This window comes from Silurus aristotelis, assembly GCF_946808225.1.
Source record: "Silurus aristotelis genome assembly, chromosome: 4".
Classification (NCBI taxonomy): Eukaryota; Metazoa; Chordata; class Actinopteri; order Siluriformes; family Siluridae; genus Silurus; species Silurus aristotelis.
The window spans coordinates 11,713,675-11,739,565 of record NC_139577.1 but is presented as its reverse complement, the minus strand read 5'-3'; the positions used below and the strand labels follow the sequence as shown (position 1 = coordinate 11,739,565).

General features: G+C 38.7%; 1 protein-coding gene and 1 long non-coding RNA gene across 8 annotated transcripts in view; both read right to left on the bottom strand.

Moving 5' to 3' along the window:
• The window catches only part of eml4 (EMAP like 4), a 99,149-nt gene that overhangs the window by 42,442 nt on the left and 30,816 nt on the right, over positions 1-25,891 (bottom strand). For 2 of the 7 annotated variants that reach the window (XM_083539903.1, XM_083539904.1), the window contains exon 1: positions 16,253-16,571. The exons of 3 other annotated variants lie outside the window; for them this stretch is intronic. In XM_083539903.1, coding sequence (XP_083396029.1) covers positions 16,253-16,322 — 70 coding nt within the window. In that variant the 5' untranslated portion in view covers positions 16,323-16,571. Of the gene's footprint in view, positions 1-16,252; positions 16,572-25,891 lie in introns of those variants that run through there. 2 more of the 7 variants (XM_083539906.1, XM_083539907.1) reach the window with 1 other exon arrangement.
• LOC310725335 lies at positions 2,078-7,523 on the bottom strand. The gene is made up of 2 exons (XR_014533332.1): positions 2,255-7,523; positions 2,078-2,217 (listed from the first exon to the last, which is right to left on the bottom strand). It is a non-coding gene; the product is annotated as an uncharacterized lncRNA (long non-coding RNA).

The window sequence follows — 25,891 nt, the reverse complement described above, 5'->3', positions numbered from 1 at the left end:
GAGCTGATAAAGCACAGACCAATTCACACATTCCACAAACACTGCTACAGAATGCAAACAGCTAGTCTTTAGGTCACAGAGTGCTTATTGTAGCTGCCTGTGTGGGACTTAAGGGAAAAGAAAGGGCTGAGGAATGCCCTCTCACACACACACACACACACACACACACGTGTCCAGGAATGAACACACAGGTCGATATGGCTAGTCAGAACAGAGCCAACAAGATCAGTTACAGAAAACACACACACACACACAATTCAAATTGAAGGGGTCAAAAAAAGTGCCCTCTGTAGCTTTTAGCCACACAAATTAGCGCGTTCCTGAGCCAAGCATAACTGCCGCATGGCTCCGACCGAGCCAGCAACTAAATCAATCAGACCAATCTGCCAACCGCAGGCAGAGCGAGGACCAAAAGAAAAGAACCGGCTTCCCAAAGCCTTCCAGACATTTTTCTGGTTTGAGGTCCGTTTGCCAAATTGCTCTGTGAGAGGGGGGATAATCACAGATCACTGCTTTTACCTTTCCTCTTCCCTTTAAAAAGGAGAAGAAAACCAAAGTCCCTGCAAATAAAACTGAACTAAAATGAAAGAAAGTTTCAGGTAAAAAAATCTATATTTTGGATAAGCATCATGCGTGTGAGGAAATGATTGCTTTGTCATAGATTATAATTATTCAGAAACAAAATCAAAAGTGACTGGCTACGAGATAAACTTGGGTGATCTATTGCATGGATCCTTTTCTTCTTATTTACTGCCATTCTTTATGTCATGAAAGTGTTCTGCTGAGTGCTGTCAATCATGTTTACAATAGTAGGAGACGTAATGAAGAATACTGCGATTTCAGCAATTTCCAAAAAGGTTCATGTAAAATGTAAATTGGGTATAAATAGCGTATCTCAGAGAGGCAGAGTCTATCAGAAGTAAAGATAGGCAGAGCTTCACCAATCTGTGAAAGACTTTCAGAATAGTTTCGTTTTATCGCGCATCATTAAACGAAAAACACATCATTGGACACCCAGAACTGCAGAGCAGCTAGCATCCTGTATCAGTCAGCTATGGGACAACAATCTTCTTACAGCAATTGGTCTCCACAGTTCCCAGATGTATTCAGACAGATGTGATTCCTACACAGTGGTAAACATGGCACTGTCCCAAATTTTTGTAAGACCTGCAGCCATAAAATTTAAAACAAACATTTTTTTCTTAAAATAGTATATATACTAATTTTAACCATTTGATATGTTTTTTGTTTGATTTGGACATCACTGCATTCTGTTTTAGAAATTTTATACAGAGTACAGAACTTTTTTAGAATTGGGGTGCTTATGTTACATATCGCATTGTTGGACCTGATATACTTGAGAATGACATGTATGTAAAATGTATAATGACACGGAACTGTGGGCTACAAGACAAGTTAGTATAGAAAAATAAAACGGTATCATTATGGGATATTAGTAAAGAAATGTCATCAGCATGCGCTAGTGAGGAGTGAAAAGAGCAAGATGAATCATGCTTTGGCAAATGTGGTTTTAAAGTGTACTAAAATAAAGAGGAGGAGGCGGTGAAGCAGGAGAATATGGATCGGGGCATGGCTAAGGAAATGAGGCCAAATTAGGATGGTGATTTTGCAAAGGGAGCTTGGAGTAAGTGTGCATAAACATAAACCTAGCCTATACGTCAACCTAGCCCACATGTAGAACCAAAATTGAATATTAAAACTGTTGTAATATTAAGCTCAGAAATGTTTTCTCACCTCATGTCATGTTGATCAATGTCCTTTCATGGTGCATTTTTTTTAGTCAGTAAGTAGACATTTGTGTAGGATAAATCTAAATTTATCAGAACATTTTCACACGTCTGAATCTCTCTCAGAGTGCGATATAGGACCACTTTTTAGGAGTCACGATCATCTCAAATTGGTCATCTTTCATTTTCGTTGGGGCTCTGGAACCACTCAAAAAATGTCCAATGTATACCAGGCATTAGAAATGTCCTGCTGGTGTGGTTGCTAATAACAGCATTTTTTCCCTCATATTACATAACATAACATAGCAACTTGTACAACATAATGTGCATTTTTCTTTTAATATTTAAAACAAAATAAGTGTGCACCAATTATCATTAACATAAAAGCAACTCTAACGTACTTTCTTTTTCTGTCTCTCATGAAGTTCTCATACCCTCTGTCCCTAAATTTCCTGTGTCACAGGAGACGCTTTCTGAAAACTGATCCTTACCGAAAACAATTCCACAACATTTTAAAATTTGTTTGCACGCAGTCTAAGCCAACAAGTTCCTGTAAACTATACACAATAAGGACAAAAGCATTAGAAACGCCTAACATTTCCAGATGTATGTGGTTCTTCCCCAAACTGTTGTAGGAGGCACACAATTGTACAGGAAGTCTTTGAATGTGGAAGTATAACATTTTCCCTTTAATTGAACTAGGAGGTCCAAACCTGTTCCAGCATGACAATAACCTGTTCACAAAACCAGCTTCATTAATATATGCAAGATTTGGTGTGGCTTGCAATAGAATGGACCTTTACCTTTTTAAACACCTTTGGGATGAATGTGAATGCTGACTGCACCCCAGGCCTCCTTACCCCACCTACATCAGTACCTGACTTTACTAAATTTACACCATTGTAGCTGAATGAACACAAATCTCCACAAGCACATTCCAAAATCTAGTGGAACATATTCCCAGAAGAATAGGACACCAAATGGGTAGGAAATGTGAAATGTAATGTCCAAACTGACACACGGATTCCACGAAAAAAAAAAAGTTAATAAACCTGTGATCCAAAGTACTGTATTTTTTGGACTATAAGCCGCTACTTTTTTCCCACGTTTTGAACCCCGCACGACGATGCCAAAAGATAAACTTCCGAGAGAAATAGTTGTGAAAGGAAGGAGGAAGACAGTGAACAATAACTTTCTTGGTAGGCTACTGTTTAGATACAAGCCGTTGTAACGCGTTGAGTCAGGGTGAAGGGAGAGCTCGCTAACTCCAGTTGCAATAGAAATCATATAAGCACAGACAGGTTTCCAAAACTCTTGCTTTTTTATTTTCCTTGGCAACAGCGTTACAGGTTAGTCAAAGAAACTTAGAAATGAGCATCAGAAAATAATAAGGACATATTCCTCAGTCTCCACACATGCAGTAATATCGGAAAAATGCGGCGGCAGGCTATTCCCAAAATACCGCTATGCTCCTAAAGGAAGCGCAACATATTTCACCCATTACACCGTGTAACAGACACTGTCTTTTGTTAGAGCCTGTGTAAAGTTCATTAGTTTCAATGTAGACAACTGCAGCTTATAGACAGGTGCGGCTTATTTATGTTCAAAATAAAAATATTCGTCAAATTCAGTGGGTGCGGCTTATATAGGAGTGCGCTTTATAGAAATTACGGTAACTTTTTGAATTCTTGCCAAAGCTGCTTTTATAGAAAAGTATATGATTATATTATATGGATGCGAGCTTATACTAAACACATGCATACTCACAATAACGGAAGAGCTTTTAAACATATTTAGGAACTTCAAAAGGCTTTTTATTCCTTTATTGTTTTCATAGGAATAAAAGTGAATGCTGAAGGTCTCAGGAAGTTTGAGAGGGAAAAAAATGAACTGAACCTTGCCATAGAACAAAGTGATTCACCTTCTAGGTTCTCCACCCACACTTTCCTCTTTTTAAAGCAGATATTTCCTTTAAGCTGCCTTATCATCAGAACTCCTGCATCATGGAACAACCACGCAGAAACAGGCAAACCCACACCATACAATGCCCAAACAACGAAAGTAAATCGGACCAGACGTAGTAGATTTGATACCAGCAGTCATGCATGGGACAGAGGAAAAAAAAAAAGGCACAATTCACATTTAGTTTATAGCTGAGATGTAATTGCTAATGGTGAGTTATCTCACAGAATATAGAATAATGAATAGCCTTATCATAGGAGTTGTAATACTGAATTGTGACACAGTACGATGTATTTCGGTGCAGAACATTGCACAAAATGCAGCACGGGAATGTCTGTGAAAATTAGCATTCAAATCATTCTGCACCTAAAACTGCAGCTGCACTGTTTGAATATCACGGGCCCCAACTGGTGCAAACCAAGAATAAAAGGCACAACAGTTGCATAACCATGTTACAACATATAAAAAGTGCTCTTTATCAGGTTTAAAATGACTTTGGCTTCTGCAAACTATGCTGCTCAAGATAGAGGCTGCAAAAAACAGCTAATTTAGCCGACTTTGTAGATCTGTTTCAAATTAAAATAATCCTTAGACCTGTTATGTATCTGTCAACCATTTTTTTTTTTTTTTTGGTAGATTCTACAAATGTATTTTTTAAAAGTTGTGGTATAATACATTTTGCCAACAATACGACCTTGGCTAGTAGCGGTCATTGATATTTTTTTTTAAATAGAGAAATGAATGGTCTGAGAGTCTGTACTGTATTTGTGCTTCCCCCAGATGACCCTGGTGTCGGGGAATGTCTGTTTGTGTGTATCAGAAATGCCTCGCTTGTTTCTACCATGAGCATTTGCAGGCTAAAAGGAAGGAAGGCTTCTGCGCCTGTAATATTTCACAATAACCCGCCACATTCCTGGGCGTTCTCACCCCCCCAATCAACCCCGTCACCCCCACCCCTCCCCCATTTAGCACTTACACACTCGTGCACTACACACTATCCGTATAACTCAATTTTAACACTCACACTTTCACAAAGCATTCCTACAAACATGCTGCACCCTTGGCATGCAACAAGCCCCATAGTGTGCACTCCATTTTGCCTGAGTGTCTGTGGAGGAAGTCCTCGGGCAGAGATAGCAGATATACAGGTCAGATAAGAGCTCTGTTGGGAGAGTGGTGCAATCAGGCTTCATGGTCATATGTCTATTGTGCACACACACACACACAACACAACACACATACACAATGCCTTGTTAATGTTCAACAAGACCATTCAGACCACAACCACATTGCCATATATCTCTTTCTTCCTCTCCCAAATAATTCTAACCTCAGCGTGAAACCAAAAAGACCAGGAGTCTCCAAATGTAGCCTTATGGTAGAAAAAAAATCATCAATGCCTCTTTTTTGCCTCATTAAAATGCTTGTAAAGAAGCTCATAACAAGTAAAGGCACATGTCTCAACGGGCAGTGTGTGTGGTGGCGCCGATGTGTGTGCGCTGGTGTTCAATTCCCCCTTTTGTGCCCCAAACTGCACTCATACCCCTCACTCAAATATACACAAACATCATGTCTGTCATCAAGGATAAAGGCTCCAGGTGGGCCTGTGTATGGAGAAACTGTAACCTGAACAAGACTAACGTGAGAGAGTAAACAAGGTCATTGACTGAAACCATGGGATGCAACGATGGGCTGGGACGCCATGACTAAGCCAAAAGACGGCCTTTAGATTACATCGGGCAGCTTGCCAAGACATGTTCGGGACAGATAAGGACAGTGAAAAACAAAACTAAGACAGTTTTGTAGAAAGATCACATGTTCTCCTGTAATTAAAGTTGCAGTCGCTGCCATTTCATGCGATTTGCTGATTTAGCGATTTGTTTTTGTGCAATATGTAGAGATCAGGGCCTGCAACAGCATGCTGACTAAATGACTATTTCCAAATACTAAAGGTATATCGAAATACGGAACAGAAACACCTCGTCTTACGTCATTAATTCTGTCCAAGACTCAAGAATTGAAAAACCTTTTGAAAAGATGACATAGACGACCCATAACCCCTATAAGCAATCCGGTGGTGGTGTTCATGCAGGACTTATCAGTAAAACCACTTTCACTGTATTTTTATTACATTTTTACATTTTAATTGATGCGAATGTATAGAAAAAAACAAGAAAAAAAATTTACATGATGTGCTTGATGGAACTCATGCCAAAAGCATGAGGTATGGCGACAAAATTTAAACCCTTTTCAGGATGCTTTATCATATTCACCTTCTGAATTTTCTTGATGGAGTGATGGAGACAAATACAAGTATTCCTTGTCTTACTGTACGTCGAGATGCGTTCCGATCACTTGGCCTCGTCTACCCAGGAGACTTAAACAATGGTAATCAATATGGGGTGGTATACAGTCATTTGTTAATAATTACAAAACTTCATTTGGCAAAACAATTTATAGTACTATCATGTAAAAAACTTTCCAGTATATATATAAAATCCAAAAAATCGTAAGTCGTACCATCGTAACACGGTAAACTACTTGTAATTAAAGTCACAAATTCTACAAACCGAGAAACATATAATTAAATAAATTGGCATGAATAAAAAAATAATAATAATCAGCTTTTGTCATGTAAATAAGCTTTTCAATTAATTTATACATTATTTTATATACACTATATACGGTAGACAAACATTTGTGGACACCTTATAATACAATAAAATTAATTTTGCGTTTTGAACATCCAATTCCCCACTCCACCTCCACTCTTTTCTGGGAAGATGTTCCACTAGATTTTGGTTGTGGAGATTTATGATCATTCAGCCACAAGGGTGTTAGTAAAGTCAGGTACTGAAGTAGGTGAGATGAGGAGGCCTGGGGTGCAATCAGGGTTCCAATTCATCCCAAAGCTGTTCACAACAGAGCTCTACAGCAGGAGATCTTCCACTCCAACCCAAGTAAAGCATACCTTTATGAAGCATTGTATACAGGGGCACTGTCATAATGGAACAGGTTTAAGTTTCATAGTTTATGTGAAGGTTAAATTTCATGCTTCCGCATTAAAAGACATCCTATACAATTGTGTGCCCCCAACTTGGTGGTTACAGTTTGAGGAAGAACCACAAATGGCTGGATAAGATGGGTGTCTCAAAACTTTAGTCTATGTAATGTATATGTGATTTGCCGTTTTTCATTGTTTATTAGTGATTTTTAATGGGTATTATTATTGTTAGCTGACTGACAAGGTTGCATTAAACCCTATTATTATTAACAATAAAATAAATGTTAAGATGTAAAAATGACAAGTACAAATGACATAAATGGAGTTATATCAGAATTCAAATGCAACTTGTTATATCAAAACTACTACATGTTAACATAATAATGTGTTGCTGATTTAAACTATTTACCAGTTAGTAATTAGCTTATAGTGTCTGATGTCTACGATACACTTTACAGACCACCTGGTGAACTCATTTTCATGTACAACAATGAGAGAGAGCAATATGTTGTCACCCTGGTTTAAGGTGCACAGTTCGCTGTGCTTTTAAAGAATTAAAAAGGAAGCAGTTATTGGAGAGCAAATAATTTATCTTAGCATGTTTGCTGATAGGCGACAGGAAAAGTTTTCAGACATGACCAACCCTATACAAACAACTACTCGGTCATGATTGTGACATCTGGCCAATCCTTGCATGCACAAAGTGGTGATTTCGCCGTTTTGTTGTTGATGACTGGGACCTTCTCATAAGAAATATAGCTGTGGTGTTACAATGCTTCCTACACAGCTATGTCATTTATCACCAATAAACAGAATACACAAACAGGTCACTGAACAATTACTGAGTATACTTCAGCAAATAAACCAACATCTTTAATATATTATACACACCAAATCACTCATACACTCACACTTACTCACACTTGCACACCAAATCACTCACTTACACACTTGCACACTCACTTACTGTGCATGCCCACATATACACTCACATCTTACAGGCCTCCTTTTCATCTTTAATGCAAGATTACGTCAAAGATAATTTGCTTGGTGCTCCTAAAGGAATTTCCAAACCTCTGCTGAGCTGCAGTAATCCGGCATGTTTCATGACGTTAATACAACCGATGTTCTTACCCATACTGACTAATAAATAAGACTTGACTCTGATTCTAATGCATGCTAATACAGCATTAAAATGACAGAGCCTGCTTAATTCTCTATCTGCTACTTAAAATGGCAAAGCCACAAAAATTGTGAGGTTACCTGTCCCTCTTCTTGCATTACTTCCAGTAGGAAAATAAATGAATTGCTACTAATGAGCAATAGTGTCGCTTATGGTCATTAAAGTCATACTCGTTATGTATAAAATGAACACACTGAGAAGAAATTATTTTACCAGAACACACACACACACACACACACACACACACACACACACACACACACACACACACACACACACACACACACACACACACGAGGCATCAGAGCCTAAAATACACTAGGCGTACAGCAGGGCTAAACACGCCGCTTAAATTTAGTCGCATGGTTTCATCACTCAGATTCCATTATGCGTTATTAATAGCTGCTCTGCCAGTTGTGCTTTCTAGTTCTTCCTCGCTATGTAAGAAATGATGACATTGCGCCACGCACTACAATCTCTCTTTTTAATCTTAGACACGACAAGCGGCTCGAATATAAAGAAGCAATGATGCATGTAGCACTTTTTTACAGCCTCAAGTCAGTTGAGGACATGGTCGATGTCAACCGCGTGCGCATTTTACAGTCCTATAGAGAGACTGATACGGAGGACGTTTTATCATGGGCACCTTCTGAACTTTCTTCGTACTGATGGGGACAAATATTAAAGTCACAAATTCAACACACAGCAAACACTGTGAATAACACCTATAGAAACACAAGTTTGATGAAACTGCCATGAACCAGAAATGCTAGAACCAAGGGTACTAAATGTAATGTAAATTAGAATAAAATAAAAATATAGTTAAGCTTTTACATTACATTACTCCAATATAGAAAGACAGAGACTTGATCAATAATTCTTGATCATCAGATAGACATGGGCGTTTTGATCATGCAGACTTTGTTATTTCATTCACAGAACACAAATGGGAAACGTATTGGGACAGCTGTCTTTTTTCTGCCATAAGTGGTTCTTCCCTCAAAGTTGGAGACACACATTTGAATCTACAATAGCATTGAATCTTTGTGGATGCACTAGCATTAATCTGAGACCCAAACCTGTTTCTGCATGGCACTGCAAGACAGTTGCATGAAGATATGTACAGTCGATGCCACCCAGATGAGGAGGGGTTCCCTTTTGAGTCTGGTTCCTCCTGTTGTTTCTGCCTTATACCATCTAAGGGAGTTTTTCCTTGCCACAGTTGCCAATGGCTGGCTCGTTAGGGACAAACTTACAATTATAAGAAACAAAGCTGCTTTGTGTCAATGTCCATTGTTAACTGTTTGGCTGTTTGTTTATTAAGTTTTTATACCATGGTAGCATCAGGGCTGTATACATGGCAGACACAAGGTCATCATCAAATCCATAAAATTACTATAGAAAACATTTTAGCTTCACACGAGACAAACAACTTAAAACACGTTCAAGTGATACATTATGGGAAAAAAAAAAAATCAGGTGATTATGTATGAAAAAAATAATTATGAAACATGTTTCTGAATAAAAGCGTTTCCTGGAAGCATCTTAAAAGTTACATTCCAACAATGGTCAAAGGAACCTGACATGAGAGACATAAGAGAGGAGCTTCACCCTTCAGTAGAAACCCATGTGAACTTGATCATGATTTGATTTGAATCTATAAGACACTTATTTTGGTACTAGGGCTTATTTTATACAATTTACTATATATATATATATATATATATATATATATATATATATATATGTGTATGTCCCTTTCCTTCTGCCATTTGTTTGTGATGTATAAGTTAATTAATAATCTGGTATTTCATAGTCAGTTATTTCCAGATGTGTCCATTGTTAAAAGCACATGGTATCTATGGTGGCCTGCTACAAAGCTTTGAACTCAACCCTGCTGAACACCTTTGGAAAAAATGTGCACTGACTGCAGCCCAGGCCCCATCACCTCACCTACATCAGTACCTGATTTTACATCCTTGGGGCTTAATAAGCACACATCTCCACAATCACACTCTAAAATCTAGTCGAACATCTTCCCAGAAGTGTGGAAGTCATTATAACGGCAACAGTCAGGTGTCCACAAACTTTTGTCCATTATAATGTATATTCCTTAAAAAAAAATAATAATAAATAACAGCTACATAATATCTTTCACAGGCTCTCTGTAATAAATATAATTAGCTTGTCTGCTGGACAACTGGATTTGGTGACACACAAAGGAGCACATTTGTGTACAGTACTTTCAACTTGTCCAAAAGGCAAATGTAAATCACAATAGAATTACTGTCTATGCAAATGCACACATGGCAACACTCTAGAGACCCAGAACTATACAAGGTCACGTCTCTGGTCTACTGTGTAAAAATGTGGTCTGGAAGCAAATATGCTGAGACCACAGGCACATTTGTATGCAGTTCGTATTCTTGGGGGGACTCCGGGGGGATCCTGTTTAGTACTAGAAAAGAGCAGTCATTTAGGTAAGAAGCCTGGGCTTTCCTTTTCCTGCTTTGTGACTTGGATATTGCACACAATATACGGCTGACCTATAAACCAATGTTTTTTTTGTCTATTTAGAGAAGAGTGTCTCTAGGTCCCCTGGTGGTCTAGTGGTTAAGATGCAGCGCTCCCACTGCTGCGACCCGGGTTCGATTCCCGGTCAGGGAACCATCCCCAGCCACTCTTAGTGCCGGTCCCAAGCCCGGATAAATTGGGGAGGGTTGCGTTAGGAAGGGCATCCAGCGTAAAACATGTGCCAAATCAAACGTGCGGAGGATCCGCTGTGGCGACCCCTAACGGGAGAAGCCGAAAAGAAAGTTTTTTTTAGAGAAGAGTGTCTCTGTGTCTCCTGGACAGAAAAGATAGTGAAGATTACAGCGATCTCTTTAGGCTCAAACAAAACGGGTGTAAATTAGATTGCCTGGCATGATGTTGTATATACGTTCGACATCTTTTTGAGCAAAGCAGGTTTAATGGAGAATGGAGCTTTAAATCATTCTTAATTAAAGTAATGAGGGTTTCTAACACAGCATGTGGTTTGTTGGTGCTAAAAGAGCGTGACGCTCCTTTATGAATGACATTCCACTGTGGCTTGAGAACAGAAAGCAGGGCTGCTCTGAAATGATATGTTTGTGATTCATTGTTATAGCCCTGGGCTAGACTTGCAAACACACCCACCCACAAACACACACACACACACACAATGGCAGGGGTATATAAATTTTTTTTTAATAAACTAGAGTTAGCGCAGTGTCACTGTGGCTATTCAAGCCGTACCAAAAAAAACATTTTAGTGCGCCGAAATAAGATATGTAGTGGTTTTAAACCTCAGATTTTGATTTCGAAATCCATGCCACTTCCTGCCATTGCCAACGTTTTTATGAGTCCTCCAAAATGGATTCTTTTTTGTTTTATGTACAGCTTCAAGAATTTTTCTTAAAAGGAGAAAATCCTGCCATTTCAGCATATCAAGGGAGAAAATAAATGAAGGATGGAAGGAATGAAGACATTTGCTGAATGCAGTATGCTGAAATATGCAGAACAGTTAAGTAGAACATATCTTTAAAAAATTAAATATTAAATGCAATATTTCCATTTATTTTATTTAATCAAATTACTTTTATATTGATTAATCATTAGAATCAATATAAAAAAATTGAATTGCATTTGTATAAAATATTATTTTAATTATTTAACCAGACAGGCATTTTATATAAAAAAATAAATAAATAAAAAGTGAACTATTGATGTTGAATGTTAATAATAATGGACTGTGTTAATAAAAAAAACACCAAGCTATTTTTTTGCATTTCTTCTAACTGTACAGAAATTGAATATATAATAATTATTAAATGTAATATATATATATATATATATATATATATATATATATATATATATATATATATACACAAACATACATATACACACATTTTTTTATCTTGTACCTTAAATTTTATATATAATATATGAATAAACACTCCTGAAGTCTTGGGGTGCATTTTAAATGAGTCTGGGACTCATGACATGTCACTACATTACAATGACATGTGTAATGACTGTCTTTATCTGATATAGTCAATCTGACTTGCATGAAGAAAAGAAGAAAAAAAAAGGAAGAGGAAGCAGGAAAGCACTATTTCACTCTGCACCACTGAGGAGGTCCATGAAGTGAGCATGAACACACACCTTCTTTTGTGTAGCTTTTTCCGCTGGAATGTGTGCGGTATAAATGCCAGTGTGTCAGCATGGCAAATGTCACATCGTGGCTCTCAGGGCTGCGAGACTGCAACTCGCATGCAGTTTCAAACTGTTTAGTGCGTGTAAAGACAGGTTTGCTTAAAGACATTAAACGAAACCGCCGAGCCAAGATACACACACGGAAAAGGGGGGAGGGGAGACAGCAAAACAGTGACCAAGTGAGAGATCATCCCTGTTCACACTTGGTATTAAGATCCATCTTGGGCGCAAGTGGACAGTCGAGAGATGGATCGCACAATCACAGCTGGTGGTTTTGTTTCTCCTATATGTGTCTTTGCTGAGCACTTGCAATTGCATTTCTTCGGTAAACATATTAGTCCTTTACACACGGTTCGAAATAACTTGAGCCGAGCGCGCGGGCTATACACTTAAATATTAAGTTATCGGGTAACACAAGCACACCATTAATATAGCAGCTCTGCCAAACGATCTAATGTTTCTTTTAACCATTGACATGTGATGACTAAATATACACTGCCAAACTCTAAATCTACCCCTTTTCAAGTCCAAAGCTATTTTTGAAACACCGAAAATCAGAACCATCATTACAACAAAAGAAAAAAATGACCACACATTCCCTTATAGTTATTTCATCAAAGGGGCCAATCATATTAGCCTTATTGGAAAGATTCTTGAATTATTAGGTTCAAATTCATATAGTAACAACGAGAGCTGAGAGCAAAAACATAAAAGCACACATACAAAAGACTTGTCGTGGCCAGTACGTTTTAATAAAGAGATTTCAAATAATATGTAAATGACCTGTGGCTGGTCCGTGTCAAAGAAATTTAATTTGCCCTGGGGATGGCAAGACTTCTTAACACGCATCGTACAACAAAGTAGAAACATGCATCCCAAGTCTGTTTTGTTTTAGCGCACAACTTAGCCAAGCTACATCCCAGCTCCTAGCACACTAGCACAACACATACAGTACAAGTTATACATACAGCACTCGGATTTACAAACCTGCACACCAGCTCTGATGTATTTTATGTCTTATAGTAGACATCTCTTATAGACAGAGCTAGTCTCAAAAACTTTTTTAATTCCACCTCATATGTACAGAAAACAGTCTTCTAGAATTGTCAGTTGTTAAATTGTTATGTTACATTGTGTATGTAGATGTGTTGGGGGATCTGCTTATTGAAAATTTAACATTTTATTTCTGATTAAAGGAACGAAATGAACTAAATGCCAACCCGATAAAAAAAAAAAAAAAAAGAGTTGTTTATTTTGGTGAACAAGATTCAAAGAACCAAGTCACTTAAAAGATCCAATCTTCTCTTCACTAATGAACAGCGGCTTTACTGTGGAGCTGCCAACTTCACTGCAGTGTACAGTTATCTTTACCCATCTGCATGCCAGTGTCACTGTTCCGTAAGCCTGCTTTTGCACATTCTACTCACGCAGGACTTTCTGTGCTGAATCACAGCCCAGCTTTGATGCACTGTACTGTACTGTACTGTACTATACACCACAAATGGCTTCATGGACCTGAACAAAATAAAGCAATTATTTCACATGAACAAATAAATGAAAGAATAATTCACAGGGCATCTTTACTGTATTCTAGGGCAGTTTTATTGTATGCTATATTGTTTATTAGTGCACATGTGGCATAATTGTATACAGCTGAATAAAACTAGGATCGAGACACATCAGTATTTTTGTTTGCATGATTTAAGAATGATTGTGTCGATATTATTATGTAGGTTAGTGGTTAAGGCATTGGACTTTAGATCAGGTCGCCACACCAAGCTGCCCTTAACCCTATAGCCACTCAGCTGTATGAAGGAGTCAAATGTAAGTCGATCTGGAAAAGTGCGTATGCCAAGTTGTGTCGATTTCTTGCATTCGCACACTATATGCATGAATCTAATTAGTAATCAAGAACTCTATGCAAGTTTTAGGGTAAACATATGGTAACATTTTATACATCAGAATGAAAACCTAGGACAGAAACAGATCAGTAATTTGCTTACATGATTCTGGAATGATCGTGTCGATATTAATATTGCGCAAGAAAGTCATTAATTTGACAATTTCTTCCATACTCATTCCATGAGTCAAATTAGCGATCAAGAACTACCACTACTACTGCAAAGCACAGAGATGTTCTTTAGCTCAAAAGAAGACACACTAAAAGCACACTGACATTTTTAAGACAGAAAAACAAAACATTTTGGCAAATGCAAAAATTTTCAGAATGGCTGAAAAAGATAAATAAGAATATTGTCATTAGGTTTACAGCACACTATCTCAGGCAAGCGGTTATCAAATACGGGCATGATAAACTGTAGAACCTGCGTTCATTTGTTGAACAACTAAGGCAAGTGAATTAAGTTTGTCAGTGTGCCTGTAGAGGGCGATGACAAGAAAGAGTATAAGAGACAGATAGATGAAAGGAAAGAAAGAAAGGAGGAGATCCATAAAAAGATAAGATAACTAAGACTCCGCTATTCCAGAAACTAGAGAAGCAATAATACACAATATTGTTCATTCTAATGATAACAATTCAGGGATCTTCTATCCTGCAATGATCTTCATCCTTAATGTTCTCAAATCATTTTATACACTAAATGCATACTTCTGCATTACATACACTGCATAGACAAAGGTTTGTGGATACCTGACGAAAAGATTGTGGTTTTTGAACATCCCATTTCAAAAGTAGTCCCCAATTTGCCATTAATTGGACCTCCACTCTTCTGGGAAGATGTGGAGATTTCTCTCAAGGGTGCTAGTAATTCAAGCACTGAAGTAGATGAAGTAAGGAGGACACAAGATTTATACAATTGTGTGCCTTGAACATCCCATGACTGGAAAGGTCAAGTGTCCCAAAACTTTTGTCCATATATTGTATATTATTTTATACAAATACATTGTTTTTTTTTGTGTTCTACACAATCTTCATAAACTTACACAGTGTTCGGTTGGATGAGGAAGGGACAGGAGAAACTGAGGCACTGGAAAATGGGGACGGATGTGAACGAGAGTGATAGAGTAAAGATAAAAGAAGAGAAGGAGAGCAAAGTACTGTACGAAACAATATGCAGGATTGTGTTGACTAAACTGTTCAGACTGGAGGTTTAACCGTAACATTCAAATTAATGGCAAATATTACTGAAGCACACGTACGCTCATGCCAAAACACACAAGATTCATCCACACAAACACACACACACACACACACACACACACACACACTGCAACAGATGCACTGGTTACTCATTGACCAGCGGTTCCTATACCCGCCATGTTATTATGACAAAGAGAGGAAGTAGCACCCGTCTTCACTGGCCCATGAACTCACCGTCACACTTTGTGCATAGTGTGTGTGTGGGTGTGTGTGTGTGTGTGTGCGCGCGTGTATGTCTATGTGTGTGTGTGTGTTTCATGTGTCTGTTTCATATCCTCTATACTAGGAGTCAGTCAGACAGCTCATGCTCCACAAAATTGTAGGTTTCATTAATATATATTTTAGACTCTGAATAAAACAAAAATACAATTAATGTAATAGTTATGCTGCATTATATGGAAATAGGTTGTAAAAATTATTCTTCATTAATATATATTTTAGACTCTAAATAACAATCATGGAAATCAAGTCGAAAATAAATTATGGCTTGGTTGTGATTTTTAATCTGATAAAAAAAAAAAATACATAAAAGAAAATGAAAAGAAACTATGGCATCATAGTTCACCCAAAACTCTGGTATGTGGTCCAGTCTGCTATGAATGAGATGCCACTGAGGATCTTGAATAGAAGAACAGAAGTGGTTTCCCTCTGAAGCCACAATACACACAGGCACGCACACGCACGCACACAGGCACACCGAGTTTGCTGGCTTAGAAGCAGAATGCAACAAGAAGAGATACTAAAGTTAAACTTTTTTCTTGCGGAACACACACACACACACACACACACGCACACGCACACGCACACGCACACACACAAAGAATTTGAACTAAGGTACAGATGAAATTCAAAAAGGGCACAAATCATTCTCAGCTCCTTTGGTCTACATTCATGAAAGCACATGCTCAAAAGCATGCACACACACACACACACCTCCCCCGATCCTGTTCTCTTACCAGTGCAGTGGTTGTTCAGCATGATTGTAGAATTGCAGGCAGGAGCCACGCTTGCTGAACCGTCCTCCATTCTCCTTACACAATCGTCTGCTGTGTGTGTGTGTAAGTCTATGTACGTGTGTACGTCTATGTATGCGTGTGCAATCTTTTCGTGGCTGCACCTCCCTAGTATAAGGTTCCCTCTATCTAGCTTGTGCAAGTCCTGTTTCCTCTTTGCAAAGCTCTCTCTCTCTCTCTCTCTTCGACACACTCACACACACAGACACACACACACAACTCTGCACACGTCTGCTCGCCCTCACAAAGCCTACCAAGTGAGCGGGCGAGTTATGAGAGAGAGAGAGAGAGAGAGAGAGAGAGAGAGAGAGAGAGAGAGAGAGAGAGAGAGCGCGGCAAGAAGAGGAGGAGATAAAGGATAAAAAAAGAAAATCTTGGTTGGCTCAGGGAGTGGCCAAAACTTTGCTCGTACTACTTTAACCTCTGCCATTCCGCCACGCACTCACACACACACACACACACACACACACACACACACACACACACACACACACACACACGTGTGTGTGATTTTACTCGGCGAGGGAGGGAGAGAGAAGGGGGGGTGGGGGTCACACAAAAAAAGGGGGAAACCACATGGAGGTGTCAAAGTCCTGCCACAGATGACTGTAAATTATTTTGAAAGACAAGATCTGCTGAATGCATGTCAGCTCCGACTCACGTCACATAAACAGACTTTCAATAAAACATTTATTGATTACATAAACCCCGATTCTATAGTTACGCTTTTTCTCTGATGAAATTCTGGCAGTGTCAGAACATTTCCTACTCTTTCCTCAATTCAATTAATTTTTATTTGTATAGCGCTTTTATCAATGGACATTGACTCAAAGCAGCTTTACACAGATAATGCAGTAATAAAGAATGAATAAGAATGTTCTTTACAATTGTAAGTTTGTCTCTACTGCAGCTGTGGCGAGGGAAACTCCCAGAAAGAAACCTTGAGAGGAACCAGACTCAAGAGGGAACCCCCATCCTGATCTGGGACGCACTTCATGTCTATTTCTTACAGTTAATCGTTGTTGAGGTGTGCAGTGTGCAGTTTCCTGCAGTGCGAGTTATCTTACGATGACCATAAAACCAAGAACCAATAGGAGCGCCGAACCCGATAATGCAATCAGCTCGACAACTTTAAACCACCTCAGGGAAAATGTGAAAAGTCAGGTGGACAGTACAGCACGAAGAGAAACTTAGTGTATTACTGAGGGAAAATTTGTATGATGTTTTTATTATCATGCAATGACCAAAATGAATGCTGAAGATTGTTTTTGTTTGCTGCTAGCTACCAAGAAAACGTGGGTCTGTACGTGTCACGGATTGATGACGTAAAAATTCTCGTGTGTGTCAGTTTTTGACGTACAGTTTTACATTATGACAACTAAGATCCTTCAGTGTGACATTGGAATCATGTTCATAAAGTCTGACAAGCAACAATCACAAAGGACTATTCAAAATCGCACAGTATGTGCGCAGCCTTAGTAAAGTCAGGAGGCCTGGGGTGCAGTCAGAGTTTACATTCACACTAACAGTGTTTAATAGGGTTGGAGCTCTATAGGAGGAGATCTTCCACTCAAACCCGTGTAAAGTATAACTTCATGGAGCTGGTGTTGTGCACATGGACAGTCTCATGCTGGATGAGGTTTGGATCTCCTAGTTCAAGTGAAGGGAAAATTGCATTTTACCACATCGAAATACAATTGTGTGCCTCCAACTTAGTTTAAACTGGGAGATGCACATATGCCACTAACAGCACTGTAATCACTTGCATCTGGTCCAAAATACATCCCCTACACATCCTGCAAGCCTGAGGCTGCGGCTACATTCTATGAGCATGTGTGTGTGTGTGTGTGTGTGTGTGTGTGTGTGTGTGTGTGTGTGTGTGTGTGTGTGTGTGTGTGTGTGTGTGTGTGTGAGTGAATCAGACCTCGAGAACGGCACACAAGCGTTTATTGTGTGTTTACGTGCAGTCACCCCATACTCATGATCACGCTGCACTCAGCTATAATCTTTAATTAAATCAGACTAGCGAGTCAATAACAATTTTTAAAACAGAATGAGACACTTAATTAGCCTGCACTGATGAAGGAAAACAGAGACGGAGAGTTCAGTCAGCAAAACACATCGCCAAACTGAGCAATCTGAGCAGAAAAAAAGTGGTAGCCGCCAACTCAATTAAACATGGAATCTTGTGGAACACGAGACAAAACTGTGAGCTCAGACATGGAGAGACTCTTCATGCATATGTTTGCGATAGAGACTACATGCACATGTTCATGATAAAAGACCCTTCCTTGCATATGGTTATTGGAGCGACTCATGTGTATGTTTATGGGAATGACTCTTCATGCATATAGCTATGGGAGAGAGTGTTCATGTAGATGTTTATTGGAGAGACTCTTTATGCCCATGTTTATGGGAGAGACTCTTCCTGTATATATTTGTGGAAAAGAAAACTTTTCATGGATGCTTTTGTGGAAGAGAGAGACTCTTCATGCACATGTTTATGGAAGAGACTCTTCATGTGAATATTTATGGGAGAGACTTCATGCATATAGCTATGGGAGATTCTTCATGTACAGTGAGGAAAATAAGTATTTGAACACCCTGCTATTTTGCAAGTTCTCCCACTTAGAAATCATGGAGGGGTCTGAAATTGTCATCGTAGGTGCATGTCCACTGTAAGAGACATAATCTAAAAAAAAAAATCGAGAAATCACAATATATGATTTTTAAACTATTTATTTGTATGATACAGCTGCAAATAAGTATTTGAACACCTGTCTATCAGCTACAATTCTGACCCTCAAAGACCTGTTAGTCTGCCTTTAAAATGTCCACCTCCACTACATTTATTATCCTAAATTAGATGCACCTGTTTGAGGTCGTTAGCTGCATAAAGACACCTGTCCACCCCATACAATCAGTAAGAATAAAACTACTAACATGGCCAAGACCAAAGAGCTGTCCAAAGACACTAGAGACAAAATTGTACACCTCCACAAGGCTGGAAAGGGCTACGGGGAAATTGCCAAGCAGCTTGGTGAAAAAAGGTCCACTGTTGGAGCAATCATTAGAAAATGGAAGAAGCTAAACATGACTGTCAATCTCCCTCGGACTGGGGCTCTTACCTCGTGGGGTCTCAATGATCCTAAGGAATGTGAGAAATCAGCCCAGAACTACACGGGAGGAGCTGGTCAATGACCTGAAAAGAGCTGGGACCACCGTTTCCAAGGTTACTGTTGGTAATACACTAAGACGTCATGGTTTCAAATCATGCATGGCACGGAAGGTTCCCCTGCTTAAACCAGCACATGTCCAGGCACGTCTTAAGTTTGCCAATGACCATTTGGATGATCCAGAGGGGTCATGGGAGAAAGTCATGTGGTCAGATGAGACCAAAATAGAACTTTTGGGTCATAATTCCACTAAACGTGTTTGGAGGAAGAAGAATAATGAGTACCATCCCAAGAACACCATCCCTACTGTGAAGCATGGGGGTGGTAGCATCATGCTTTGGGGGTGTTTTTTTGCACATGGGACAGGGCGACTGCACTGTATTAAGGAGAGGATGACCGGGGCAATGTATTGCAAGATTTTGGGGAACAACCGCCTTCCCACAGTTAAACCATTGAAGATGGGTCGAGGCTGGGTCTTCCAACATGACAATGACTCAAAGCACACAGCCAGGATAACCAAGGAGTGGCTCTGTAAGAAGCATATCAAGGTTCTGGCGTGGCCTAGCCAGTCTCCAGACCCAAACCCAATAGAGAATTTTTGGAGGGAGCTCAAACTCCGTGTTTCTCAGCGACAGGCCTGAAACCTGACTGATCTAGAGAAGATCTGTGTGGAGGAGTGGGCCAAAATCCCTCCTGCAGTGTGTGCAAACCTGGTGAAAAACTACAGGAAACGTTTGACCTCTGTAATTGCAAACAAAGGCTACTGTACCAAATATTAACATTAACTTTCTCAGGTGTTCAAATACTTATTTGCAGCTGTATCATACAAATAAATAGTTAAAAAATCATATATTGTGATTTCTGGATTTTTTTTTTAGATTATGTCTCTCACAGTGGACATGCACCTACGATGACAATTTCAGACCCCTCCATGATTTCTAAGTGGGAGAACTTGCAAAATAGCAGGGTGTTCAAATACTTATTTTCCTCACTGTAGATGTTTATAAGAGAGACTGTTCATGTGCATGTTTATGGGAAAGACTCTTTATATACATGATTGTCTTCATGCACAAGTTTCTAAAAGTTTTTTTTTTTTAGTTTTTTTTTTTAGTATTATTAACTGTTAATCAAATACCTGTCAACAAGAGGTTCTGATTAATGAACCTGTCAACAAAAATGGTTGCAAAACTCAAGGTATTAAATAAACCTTGCAAGTGATTTGATGTAACTTATAAAATTCTAATCATTCTAATCATGTCATCTACAGGTGCAGGTGTTTGGTGGTGAACAGTGAAAATACTTATTGAATTCTTGTATGATCATGTAACCCTGCCAAACAACATGTTCGTGTTTTGTGAGTGAAGACATCCACAGCTTTATGTGTTTAGCAGCGTGGACAAACCAAAGCAATTTCAAAGCAATATTAAAGGTAGAATTACTAGAGAAGCTGAAAAAGCCAATCGTCAGATAAGTTTGAGCGCCATCACCATTGCCCTAAATTGACATTTGACACAACATTTTTTTAAATGATTGGAGAATCGCTTTTTGGGAAATAATAAATTTTCCTTTTAAATATATACACTATATAGACAAAGGTTTGTATGCACCTGACCAAGCTTCGTATGTGCTTTTTGAACATCCCATTTCACATTCAGTCTTCATTTGCTGCTATCATAACGTCCACATTTCGGGGAAAATGTTCCATTAGATTCTGTTAGTGTCCTTGTAGAGATTTGTGCTTATTCAGCTACAAAAGCATTAGCAAAGTCAGGTACTGATGTTGGGTATGGACACTTGAGATGCAGCGTTCCAATTCATCCCAAAGGTTTTCAGTATAGTTGAGGTCAGCGCTCTATAGCAGACTGCTCAAGATCTTTATCTCCACCCCCATGTAAAGCATATCTTAATGGAACTGGCTTTTTGCACAGGGGGCATTGTCATGCTAGAAATTGTTTGGGTCTGCTAGTTCAAGTGAAGGGAAAATGTTATGTTACTGTTTTTAAATACATCTTTTTAAATTGTTTGTCTCTAACAGTTTGAGGAAGAAGCACACATGGCTGGAAAAGTCAGTTATCCCAATACATCTGTCCATACAGTGCATATTCTGTATATTAACCTATATAACATTGTTTTTGAAATATTTATCTCAGTCTACAAGAACTCTGTTTATAGGACTATACACAGAGGGTTGTTGCACAATGCACAAATTAGGCAACTTATTTAAAAATATATTTAGGCAGCTAAAATACCAAGAAATAAACATGGAGTGCTGGGAACAAAGTTTCAGGTATCCAAAATGTAATTCTTTTTTTCAAATGGCAGAAATTGGGAACAGAAGTTTCCCAAACCCACTTATAAAATGCAGCACCTAAACTGCACTAAGCATCATAGAAAAATGAGAAAAATGAGAGATAAGATGAGGATGACATGATGATAAGATCAGATCAGATGAATCATCACACCATTATAAGCACTGGATACACGAAAAAAAAAACAATTTATACCTCTGTGTAAAATATAGAGCTGACTCATTTCAATAAATCTATAACGTTCCTGAATGTCTGTTACTGTGTCCTTTCCAGATATTTCTTACTGCTTAACCTCCTGAACGGCGGCAATCATTCGCAGCAGATGTTCGCTCAAGTTTTCCTTGGTTGCATCAAAATGCACGGAATGCTTTGGATCGGTTATAGGAGACTGCATTCCAGTGTGATTTCACCATGTCACACTGACACACTTCCAACACAGCCATGGACTGAAAGTAGGTCAAAAGCGACGCATAGAGACTCTCACACTTTTACTGATGAAGATACAGCGTGTTAAATTGCACACCCACTCTCCTCATCGACACAGTGTTCAGCACACTGATGGAGCAGAGTTGTGTTAATAGCTTGTGTGTATGTATTTAAATGTTATAGAATGTAATACATAATCCTAAAACTTTTCAGCTTAATACTCAAATCTAATTAGTTGGAAAAGGTACGTTGGTTATCACACAGCTCAGAATGTAAGATAATATTCAATTCAATACATTGTTATGTGTAGAGTGCTTTTTACTTTGTCTCAAAGCAGCTTTACAGACTTAAAGTGGTTATGAAGTAATATAAAAGATACATTTGTTACTTATAAATGTATCCCTAATAGGCGAGCCAGCGATGACTGTGGCAAACAAAAACTCCCTGAAATGGCAAAAGTAAATCCATCCTCATCTGGGTTGTTGAGGTGTGCAGTGATGGACGCTTAAATGCAGTCTGTGGTCCTAAACCATTTTAGTAAACTGTTGATATTAATTACAGTCCAAATCCATCCTCAAAGTCATAGATCTTTAGGCCTCCAATTTAAATGATATGTTACTATTTCTATGGTTTAGACACAGAAACTTGTACTAGGAACACTCCTTATACAAAATGTAAGAAAGCACAATGTATGGCTGGAAAAGTCAGGTATCCCAATACTTTTGTCCATATAATGTACTTATTGTACTGCACTAAAGTTTTAAAGAGTACTAGGAGCTTTACACACTATGATCTGATAATTTCTACAACTGAGGAAATGTGTTCTTTCATGTGCATATTGTGAAAGATGCGTTTGTTTCCTGTTAAACCGCAGAACAGAATTATTCTGTTCTTAAAACTGTCTGAATAATTATGATCTATTCTCATAAGCCTAATACAGAGTAAACTTGTATGACATACAAGGTTATAATATTATTTATTATCTTGCACCTCTAATAATTGCACTAGAGATAATATTGAGCCCATGAATAAAACATATATATATATAAAAAAAACAAAACAAATAAAGGCCAGAATCTGCTTTATGAAGTATGAAATAGTGCACACTGTGGTGGTGGTGTGGTTGCCCAATTGGGGCCTTTTGGCTGCCATGAAACATGAATACTAGGGATGTGCATCTTCATAGCCATCTCCATGAGGTCAATGTGATTCGCATTTTCCGATGCATAGCCAATGATGCGACACGTACATAGATATATATAAAGCAGCTGTGATACGATACGATTCACCCCTATTACAATGTAGTGCAATCAAATTTTCATTTGATTCAACACAATGCAATTCAATACAATATGATGCAATGAAAAAAATATGATCCTATGCTGCTATAGATAGTTCCCTTTTATTTCTTTTATTCAGACATAAAACCATTTACTGAAGTGCCTTCCGATTTCAAAAGCATGACCCTTTCACAAACAGGTCCTTTAATGAGGAGAAAGCATATTAAAAATTGGTTGCAAATTATTGGTCACTTTCTAAATAATAGTATAGCGCATCCAGTAATAACTATATAAATACTAATGCAAATATGGTAGAAACGATGCATCACAACACAAATGCAAACTTGTATCCGATGCACACTTTTTTTAAATCGATGCATCCCATTGTTAACTTTTATGCTGATGCACTGATGCAAATCGAAGAATCTGACTACCTCTACTGAATAAAGATACTCAGAGCTGTTGATTCTTGGTAATTCTTGCATGCACGCGCACACACACACACACACCACACTTCGTGAATACACACAGGTCCTGAAAAAAGTAATTCCCCCACCATAAGGCCCCTGCCACACCCTGCCTCCAAGCATGCTTCTGGGTACGAGACTGCACCATTTGCATAACTTGGTTGACCATAGAGTGGTAGGCACAATCATTTCTAGAAAAGAAACTGAGAGTCGTCAATGGCAGAGGATGACGCACTTTGATAGAGATGATGGAAAGACCCTGAAGAAAAGACTGACAGAGCGAGAGAGAGCAGCAGCAGCAACAGCACGCAAAGAGGATGCTGCTTTCAAAGTAAAATCCAGCGAGTTCTGCGAAAATGTAACAAAAAAAAAAACTTGCTAAAATTGCACGCAACTGATGATGTCAAAGCCACAGTGCGGTTTGATTTAGCACGACTGCTCTCAAAATAATTAAATGTGCCAACAGAGGCATTGACGTGTGGCTTTGAAGAGACTAAAAAACACCCCAGAATCACCTCAGTTACGGCCCATTGTAGGTAAAGATGCAAAGATTGCAAGCTGCTAAGGTTTTTGTGGTAACACCCACCACTGGAGGCACAACTAGAAAGTAATGTGGTATGCATTATTTCATAAGGATTGTTAACTTCTGCTACATTTGCATTATTTTACAGTAGCAGTTATCTGATGAACTGATAACTGCATTATGCATTAGCACACTGGCGGCATCAAAGTTTCAATAACTCTCTAGTAACTACTCAATCAAGTTATGAGAAGCTACTTGGGTAATAAGCCTAGTGAGGTACACAAGCAAATTCTATGCAGAAGAACCAGCCCAAGTCTACAATGTAGTAGGTGGCAAAATTTTGTAACAACAATTGCTAGTTATTAGGATATTAGTAGATATTAGGATGTGCCACGGCACCAAAAAAATATGTGAACCAGTTGGGGCATGTTTCACTTGTTAGGTTAAAGTAAACAGAGCTGTTTTTTAATTGTTTGACACAACCTCACATTAATTATCAAGCAAATTTGAAAAATATTGAAACCCTTGTTCTGTTTCCCAGGATTCACACCCAGAAACCACCAAAGTTCCACGGTTGGTCCACTGAGCGGAGCCCTGAACCCACTGCATCATTAGATAGTAGGCTGGATAAATTAGTAAACATTTTGATGTGGGAAGCAGGAAAAATGGGCAAGCGTAAGGATTTAAGGGATTTGTGATGTGAAAATTGTGATGGCTAGATGACTGGGTCAGAGCATCTCCAAAACTGCAACTCATGTGAGGTGTTCCTGGTCTGCAGTGGTATTTATCAAAAGTGGTTCCCTGAAAAAACAGTGGTAAACCCAACGACAGGGTTAAGGGCAGGTTACGATTTTTTTACCAGCAAAAGGAGGACCAACACAATATTAGGCAGGTGGTCATAATGTTACGCTTGATCAGTGTATATGTATTTATGCTATATGTGTGGCTGCTTCTTCTGCTTGATGAACCCTGGTCAGGCTTGCATTGAGGATACAGTATGTTCCCTAAACTTTTTCTTTTTAACATATCACTGTATAAATGACTTGCATCTAGAGTTACATGTTAGCTTGGTATGTATTAGCTCAATCAATGCCAATTTGAATTGTAATTAATGTATTTGCCTCAATGCTTTGTTTAGTCCATTTAGCTACACAAGGAGCACTGTGTTTCCTCACAGACCATTATTACTAAACGCTGGTCTTTATAGGCAAAGTTTGTACACGCTATCTGTCACCAATTCCCCTTCTCACCTTCTGTTTTGCCAATCTTTGCGTGGAAAGTGGTGTATGCACGTTTTTAGCCTCATTTTGTGCGGTCACACAGAAGAAAGAAAGATGGAGGAACGAAGAGAAAACAGCGAGGGGCGAGGAGAAGATTCAGGCCAAAGAACACAACAAAGTT